The sequence below is a fragment of the Nematolebias whitei genome, chromosome 1 (genome assembly GCF_014905685.2).
Source record: "Nematolebias whitei isolate Nwh7 chromosome 1, NemWhi1, whole genome shotgun sequence".
NCBI classification, from domain to species: Eukaryota; Metazoa; Chordata; class Actinopteri; order Cyprinodontiformes; family Rivulidae; genus Nematolebias; species Nematolebias whitei.
In genome coordinates this window covers 2086639-2096090 of record NC_056498.1, presented here as the reverse complement: position 1 = coordinate 2096090, position 9452 = coordinate 2086639, and the positions used below count along the sequence as shown (strand labels likewise).

At 41.6% G+C, this 9452-nt stretch overlaps 1 protein-coding gene across 1 annotated transcript in view; it reads right to left on the bottom strand.

Annotated features, from left to right (window-relative positions):
- Positions 1-972: 972 nt before the first annotated feature.
- tm4sf21b (transmembrane 4 L six family member 21b) overlaps positions 973-9452 on the bottom strand; it is a 46032-nt gene continuing 37552 nt past the window's right edge. Inside the window, exons 3-5 of the mRNA XM_037681998.1 lie at positions 7368-7519; positions 7056-7242; positions 973-1196 (exon numbers count right to left, since the gene is read on the bottom strand). Coding sequence (XP_037537926.1) covers positions 1191-1196; positions 7056-7242; positions 7368-7519 — 345 coding nt within the window. The 3' untranslated portion in view covers positions 973-1190. The remainder of the gene's footprint in view (positions 1197-7055; positions 7243-7367; positions 7520-9452) is intronic.

The window sequence follows — 9452 nt, the reverse complement described above, 5'->3', positions numbered from 1 at the left end:
CATTTGGGCTTATCCCAAGTGGGCTCCATGGGTAGAGACTTGGTCACCAGGCACCACAGAACCTGTAAACTTATATTTCCTAGAGTTTGTCTCCATTCATCAGTTTTGCCGATTCAGTCACATAAGAATGTTGAATATTGGAGCATTAAATATAGCGAGAATATCTTTGTGAAACACAGTTTTCAGACGTACTGACGGGAGCCTGAACTAATATGAGCCTACACCACCACCGCTGTCTTGTCCTTCGCAGTGTGTGGTTGGTTTGGGCCTGAGTTATCCACGGCCTCAGCACAGACCAACAAAGATGGAGCTTGACAAACAAATTTATTCGGCTTTTCATTCCTTGCACACATCTTCAGGCTCTGAAAACAAATCTCCGACGTCTACCTGTTAGGATTTATTTTCCAAAAAGAAGAGGTAGGACATCTGAGTGATGGATGAGCTCTGGGTGGACAAGGGTCACGGGGCTGAGGATAAAATGATGGCCGTCATTTTATGGTGCGTGCATTTGCTCCTCCTTTTCACATGAATTTGTTTTTGGTGGAAGCCTGGAAATGCTGATATTTTTAAAATGGTCAAACTTAATGGATAATATTTTATTTTATTAGTTGATGTCAGATGTGTTAGATTCACACTATAGGACCTAAAATGAGGAAACACACAAATCTTACATGAATACATTTTCTTTTAACCTAAGCTATGTTTTTCCATTTAAAATGTAATTTCAACCGTGCTAAAAACATCTAGTTAAAGTGTGAACCAACAGCAGTAAAGAGGGTGACATCAAGATGACTAAATCCAAAAAATCCGAATGTAGAAGTAGGGTGAGCTGCTGCTTTTTTTGGGAAATAAAACTCTGCTGCATTATACCAACATTCAAAGTTTATTACAAAATATTTTAACAACTTTATGATTTGATGAGCAGAATATCTTGCATCAAATTCTGCACATAAAAGCTTCTATTAATCCTCTAATCTGCAAGCTGTGAAACAAAACTAAAGAAAATATTTCCAGTCAATCCTCTTGTCAAGCTGACAAGGCTCAAATTAAACCTGAGAAGTTAAGCTCGTCAGTGTCAGATGATACAGTGACCTCTGACCCCCACTGTAAGAAACTGAAAACTAACTGAAAGGAACAAGAACCACCGTCAACTCATCGCCAAAAAGTCATGGAGTGATGGAAGTCCAGTTTCATTCCTGGAAAACAAAAAAAAATCTGATTGGTTCAAATGCCTGGAAGAGACCAACAGTCAGTCAAGAGGAACAAAAAACTAAATGGTGAGAATGTAAATGGTAAATGGACTGTACTTATATAGTGTATTTCTATCTGATCAAGACACTCAAAGCGCGTTACAACACAATCCAGAGCCAATAGCCAATACAATAGCCAATACTCTTTACATTTATGAGGCGGCTGTGGCTGAGTGGTTAAAGCAGTGGTCCTCCATTTGCAAGAGTTGGGGGTTTAATTCCACCAGCAGTCACATGCCCAAATGTCCTTGGACAAGACACTGAACCCCTCATTGCCTCTGATGTGTGTCCCATCGGTGTATGAATGTGATAAAGCACTGATTATTCTTTATATAGATATACTGTAGTAGAGTGCTGTATGAATGGGCAAACAAGGTCACAGATGGTAGTGAAAACTGCTTTGAGTGTCTTGGTAAGATGTAAATGCGCTGTACAGTCTGTTTACCATTTATATATGCTTCCATTAGGTCAAGTAATTAAACAGCACGGGATAAAATTTCATTGTTATGCTGATGATACGAATACATTTTGCAGTCTTTCACTTGCTCTGGATGTCAATAATTTGGCCTCCAGTTCTAAAGTAAAAAATCTTGGTGTTATTTTTGATCGGGACTTGTCTTTTAACCCCCACATTATAAACGTTACCAGGACCACTTTCCTCCACCTGCATAATATCACTAAGATTAGAAACAGCTTGTCCAAAAATCATGGAGAAAAACTGGTTCATGCATTTATCATGTCTAGGCTGGACTATTGCAATGATTTATTGTCTGGTTGTCCAAAAACTTCTTTAAAAAGTCTTCAATTGATCCAAAATGCTGCTGCCCGAGTCTTAACTGGAGTTAGTAGGAGAGATCATATCTTTCCAGTTTTAGCTTCTCTATTGACTCCCTGTCACATTCAGAATAGAATTCAAAATCTTTCTTCTAACATACAAAACTCTCGACAATTTACCTCCATCTTATATTACAGATCTTAAGGTTCTGTTTTTTCCTAACAGCGCACTTTGCTCTCAGACTACTGGTTCCTGCTTTTTGGATTCGGCTGGTTGCTGGTTTTATCAATCAATCAAGGAAGTCGTCGGCAGCAAATTTGGACCCGATTATGCAGCTTGCCTTTATGATGGCTTGGTTCGTGTCTTGAGTACCCGGACTCAAATGCTTTGGGCAGAATGGATCAGATCTTGGAGTTTTTACTCAGTCACGTTCCATTGGTGTGGCCTTGTATTTTGGACATTTCGGAACCGAGTGGACCAACACAGACTCAAGGTAGATGTTATTAAGTTCTGCCTGTCCCCATAACAACTGTGCGTTTATCTGAATTTGGCTCCCTTGGCTGGCCTTGAAGGTCATCTTATCTGAATTTGCCTGGAGAAAATGTGATCTGACGCTCACCACCCCCTCCCTGAGGAATTTCCAACTGATAACCAGATGAAACCAGCTGAATAAATTTTGTGTCATCATTTCAGGACTCTTGGATTCTCATAGATGTTATTCTTGGCCATTCCTCGACATACCTCGAGAATGTTTATGGATCTCACCGGAGGCCATTGGCTGATTATTCCATCCTTATCAGAACTTTTACAGTGACCTCGAGAGCATCTATGAACATGCTCACCGCTCTCGGCTCCCCCCTCTGCAGAATGTCTATGTCACTATGTGCTTGTTTGTGCGAGGTGTTTTTTTAATATTAAGAGTTTTTTTCCCTCAGGCAGGTAAAAAAAGTCTGATAGGAATTTTTTCGCCTCCAACTCCTACATGTGTCCATTTTACCACTTTTTTGTCTGTCCAAACTGGTCTCACTTGTAAATGAGTCTTTTAGGCTCAATGTGATTTATCTGTTTAAATAAAGGTTGAATGAAAAACTACAGGTTTAAGGCTCCGGTATACTCGTGCGTACGTGGGTCCGCGGAGGTCCGCACGTACCGGATTAGAGTCGAAGCGGATGCCCGCAGGGCATGTCCGTGCAAAGCTCGGTTTTTAAAACCGTGTATGCATACCCAGTGTCACACAATAAACTGCCCGGCAATGGACTGTTTTGTATGCGACACCAATGTATTAAAATTCCCCTTCGTCATCCCTGATCTGGTTTAATGGCCATTTCTTTTGTCTTTCTTTTTTTTTTTGCAAAGAGGCAAACAATCTCTTCCTCCTCCTCTGTTGATGCCATAACTAAAATGGTGAGAAATGAAGGAATTTGTCACGAGCGAATTCAGGTCCAGCATGGCTGCGGGAGGGTCTGGAGATTTCCTGGTGGGCTGGTCTGCTGTGTGGGCTGCAGGACCAGTTTTTTTGTTTTGTTTTGTTTTGTTTTTAGAACTTTTTATTAACAGTATATAAACACAAAACACCACTGCGGCTGGGGCTGCCAGCTCTCATTTCTTTTTTTTTTGTGACTGTCAATCAATCCAGTAGGCGTGTCAGCAAATGATCAATCGGCGACCTCAATTTGTCCCGAAGGTAAACATCCCTTGTCTGTGGAGCTGCTCTGCAGCTGCTCTGGGTGGACGCTCGAGCATGAAGTCTCAACCCTCAGCAGACAGTGCGCACAGTTTCCGTGCGGCTGATAGGACGTGCGAGTATAATGGAGCCTATACTTACTGCTCCCCTCAGGAAAGAGGTTAAGGAGCATTAAGTGTAGAAACACTAGGCTGAGGAACAGCTTCTACCCTGAGGCTGTTAGACTTGTGAATCTCTAATCAGTATAATCACTGTGAAAAATCACATCATGTTGCTGCTGATCTGTTTCATGTTGCTGTGTTCATGCATGCTCATCTGCTCACACAGACTCATGTTCATGCTGCTGTTCGATGTAATGTTGTTTTTATGCTATTAGTGCTTAGTGCATTATTTAGTTGATGTTTTTCTTAGTTCATATTGTTAGCTATTTATCTAGACTGGTGTAGTGAACTAAGCCTCCGGTCAAAACCTGACCCTGAAGACCTTCATGGGACAGGAACTGTTATTTCATTGATTTGAATCCAGAAATACAAATTAGCTCATCCAGAGACTTTCTAATTGTATCCTGAACTAATCAATTGAAAGAACACTCTCTTTTTATATTGTCATTACTATTTTTACAAATGTCTTGATAATCAAAAGTGTGTTTAGTTCAAACCATTTTAAATGTTGAAGTGAACTACTCATTTTAAATCAACTGTGAAACAGTAGTAATGATTTTTTAATCCTCATTCAAAGTAGAAATCAAGTTAATGTCTGTTACAAAGTAATTATGCATTTTGATCTTCTGTCTGAAATGAGAAGTAGTGATGTCGGTCGAAAGTCAGAAAGAAGTTATTAGAACGAAGTGGATTGTTTTTAAACCTAGCAGACGGTAAATAAGAAGCTACTGGCATCTGCTTCCTCCCACTTCGCCATAACATTTCTCTGTCTGTTCCTAAACATTTCTCTGTCTGTTCCTAAACATCTTCGCTGTTTTTCTGACTTGTAGTAACCTCTTACGTCACTAAAACCACACCCCTGTTGGTTCTTTCAACCAATCAGGACTTCCCAAAAGGGACCGGAAGCAGAACTCTTTAAAAGTTGACACTTCCTAGTTCCAGACGTGAACCGAAGTTCTGGAGAGAACAGAAGTTCCGTGGAGAAGGAAGACAGTGTGACTTTGCAAGGGTGAAGTCCACGGTGGTCATTTTCTGAAAGATGACACCTGTCTGGAGTGTTGATTCCGGTCATTACGCCAAAGACCTATTCAACATCTCAGGAGTTCAGCACGTTTGCTGAAATTCCACTTAACTTAATCCTATTTTTTGGGGAAGTTTATTTTGGAAGCTGGGCCAGTCAGCCTCGTGGTCCCAAGTTGATGAGAAGCGGATAAATCCCTGGAGATAAAACGACTCAGCCTTGCTGGACGCCAGGAAAAGACCTCTCTGAAACCCCACCAAGGTAAAGAGTCGACACTCGGGTACCATTTTATTTTATTAAGTAAAACGTGCCAAGTTTTATTAATCAGAGCCGATCAGAATAATCAAGTGTACAATGTTTTGATGTTAAATTTTGATTCTGTTAATAAATGACCACATTCATTTTGATGGGTCAAAGAAAATTAACGTCTCATGTCACTGATTAGACCATCTCCAACACAGTATCTCTGTCACATATCTGTCAAGTAGCTCGAAAAAGAGAGAACCCGTTATTAAATATTGATTGTAGTGGAGCTCCTAAGCTAACCTACCCTACATCACTACACTGGTCCTGGGGTTATTTGATCTGCTCAGAGATGGGATTATAATGAAATTATGACCTGGTTTTGACTGGGTTAAAATGGACCAGCTACTCTAAAAAGAGTCTCCCAGGGATTCAATATCCGTCAAGGAATAGAGTTTATTTTTGCTTGCTACATCACATAGAAAGGCTTTTTGAAGCAGTGTCTCATTTTTCCTTACACGTCAACCCACATAAGATCCGTTGAGATCACACTTAGTCACGCCCCCTCATACACATGACAGGTTGTGCTTCCCTTCTGCGAAGGAGGAGTCCAGGGCCTATAAATGAGTAATGACACGGGACATCTGCCCTTCCGGTTTGTGGTCACATCATAGACCAGACTGGCCATCGCTGTGACATGTAACCTTTTCCTGCCTTGATTTTAATACAATTGGTAAAACTGAATTCATGTTTCCTTGATTTATTGTTAGTGTGAGTTGCCGCTTCTGAGGGAGGTTCAAGCCGGGGGAGAGATAAATAGTAAAATGGTAAATGGACTGTAGTTATATAGTGCCTTTCTATCTTATTTCAAGATACTCAAAGTGCTTTACACTACAATCTGTGTCCTCATTTTCCCATTCATACAGCACTCTACTAGATTTCTACAAAGCTAATTGAACAAATCATTCTAATGAGACTAATCAGTGCTTTAGATTGCATTCATACACTGATGGGACACACATCAGAGGCTATGAGGGGTTCAGTGTCTTGCCCAGGGACACTTTGGCATGTGACTGCTGGTGGATTCGAACACCCAGCTCTCGCATTGGAGGACGACTGCTCTAACCACTCAGCCACAGCCACCCCCGATGTGGGCTGGAGGCAGGTTTTCCGGGTCTGGTGACCCGCAGCCAGCTCTCGTTCAAAACAATATCTTAGATCTTATTTCTGTTTTTCTTTTACATTTTATTGTTGGATGTAACTGGGACCCTGTATACATAATCTCATTCCACCACATGTACCACATGAGATGCGAATGACAACTAAATCTCTCTGAATCTTTGAATCTTCCTTATGGTTCCTAGAATTTCCAAAAGCAGAATGGGAGGCAGAGCTTTCATTTATCAGGCTCCTCTCTTTTGGAACTAACTTCCAGTTTCTTTATGTGAGGCTGACACATTTTTCAGTTTTAAGACTGGGCTTAAGACTTTCCTTTTTGATAAATCCTAGGGTTGGGTTGGGTTGTGTTTCTTGAGCTATCCCTTAGTTATGCTGCTATAGGCTTAGGCTGCTGGAGGACAAACTGACCACATTTCTTCATTCTGCAGTTGTCTTTACCTACTCTGCTCAACTTGTTTTGTATTTGTAATTTTTCTGCCCTTGATGTGTTTTGTCTTTCTTCCAAGAGGGGGTACACCTGTGCCTACACCTAGACCTGCCATTCTGTGTTAATTTGTTTCCTCTTCTTCTGGGGTGGTGGTGGTGGTGTGTGTGGGGGGGTGGGGGGGATGTTTACAGTGTCCTGCCAGTGGACACTTCAGCATGTTGCAGGAGCTGTGGATTGAAGCCTCAATTCTCCAATTATAGGACCAACTCCTTGGACTTACAGTAGCTGCAGCATGTAGCCATGCTGTTTGCTCACCTTGTTCCCAGAGCAGGTGCCGCAGAGGCAGCCAAAGAGCCCGTTCACCATCTGGATGGCACAGAAGATGAGCTCCAGGCAGGCAGCCACCATCAGTGTGGAGAACAGCCCCAAGTTGAATTCAACCACATTTGGTGGACTTTTACACCAGCTCCACATGCTTTTGTCATTCAGGTAGTTCCCTGAGCTACAAACGATGATCAAAAAGTAGCATTACTTATCAAAAACATGACAATTGGGAAAACAAGACATTTCAATGTATGATTTGAATCATAAACTGAGTTTATCACAGCTTAAAATATAAACACACACCTGTTAGCGAAGGGCCTTCCCCACTCTGGGATGGCGCTGTCTACATTGCTCCAGTAGCACACTGGCCCGTTAGCCAGACCAAGAGAGGAGGCACTCAGACTGTAAATAGCCCCCAGCACACCAGCTGCTGCAAACCCAATGGACAGGAACATCTGCGGGGAGCAAAGAGAAAGTTTAGCTTCCTGAAGCAAGGGTCCAAAATGTGTCATGACATGACACCTACAAAACAATAAAGAGTCATACTCCTAAAACCCACTTAGCTATACCGCAAGAGTAAAGATCTGGTCAACTGTTCCAAAACCAGAACAAAAGCAACAGGTTAGATGTCCTCCAGAATAGCACAGAGACAGCAGAATAGTCTTTGACTTGGTCAGTTCTGTTATCACAGACAGCATCAAGTGTCTTCAACTCATGGTACTATGTGGAAACAAAAGAGGCTGACGTCTTTTGTTTTTTGTTCACCTTTGACCCTTTGAGGGACAGCCATCAGAAAATATGTGGGAGGCAGCTGGAGAAGAAACTGATTCCTTTATATTAGGTTGTTTTCACACCTGATAGTCCGGTAGACTCGGTTCGGTTGGGGACCACTATTCATAACATTTTTTTTTACATTTGAGCTGTTGCGTTTGCATTCACACTGCACTGTGTAGTCGAGCCAACCCATTGAACCAACCTGTTCCCCCACTCGCCTGTGGTGGCGCTGCACCAAGAACTACTGAAAGAAACTATACAAAAACCTCTGAAGAAGACACTTCTTCTTCTTCTTCTTCTGGAAATAAAAACAAAAATGGAGTGGCATCAAGATTTAGCAGTTTTAGGAGTTATATTTTGTCATTTTTCAAAAATGGACTCAGCATGAGCGGAAGATGAGGCAGAAGACCATGGAGAATATTCCAACATTTTTCAGTCAAGTCATCTGAACAGTTTCTTTTTTTGTGCTGAAACGTTTTGCCTTTGATCCGGAAGGCTTCATCAGTCTGGTTGAAAACAACAATGTCCATGCGCAATAATCCAGGTATACAATCCAACATTTTTCAGTCAAGTCATCTGGGTAGTTTATTTTTTTTGTGCTGAAACGTTTCGCCTTCGATCCGGAAGGCGAAATGTTTTAGCACAAAAAAATAAACTATCCAGATGACCTGAAACGTTTCGCCTTCGTTCCGGAAGGCTTCTGGATCGAAGGCCAAACGTTTCAGCACTAAAAAAGAAACTATCCAGATGACCTGATTGAAAAATGTTGGCTTGTATACCTGGATTATTAAGCATGGACATTATTGTTTTCAACCAGTTTGACAGGACTGTCAACAAGGAAGAGGGCCAGCAATGGAGGAGGGGGCGTACCAAAGAGACCATTTTATCACAAACAAAACTGGTTTGTTCCACTTTGGAGTAAGATGTTGGGGGAAGAATCAGTTTTGTTGTGTGTTTCCTTGACTGATGAAGCCTTCTGGATTGAAGGCGAAATGTTTCAGCACAAAAAAAGAAACTGTCCAGATAACCTGACTAAAAAATGTTGGATTGTATACCTGGATTATTGAGCATGAACTTTGTTGTCATGGAGAATATAGATTTTCACACATGACAGCTGACGGCTCCATATGAGGTAAGAGAAATGCGTGTTTGTTTGCCCTGCGCTGTACTCCACTTCTTGCTTGTAGAGCGGGGCCTGGTCTGATTGCATTCACACTGTCCTTGAAACGTGCTGGAGTTTTCTTCTACCGGACCGAGACCTAGGTTTTAGCCCAGGCCAGAGTTCGCCTTTTTGTTCCGTGACAGAGTTCGATGGCCCGTTCACACCTCCCCAAATGAACCGGACTTCCTAGGAAAACGAGCTAGTGTTTGATTAAAGCGGACTAAACAGGCTGGTGTGAATGCACCCTTATTCTATTTTTCTTCCTATTTCCAAGCCAAAAATTTAACATGTTGAGTGTTGCAGTGGCTGAAAATAACAGCTAACAGTTACAAGCTAACAGCTTTACAGTTAGCAAAAACAAGAAATAATTTTTAGAATCTGCATTATTACAATGATTATACAAACACACACAAACACACACACACACACACACACACACACACACACACACA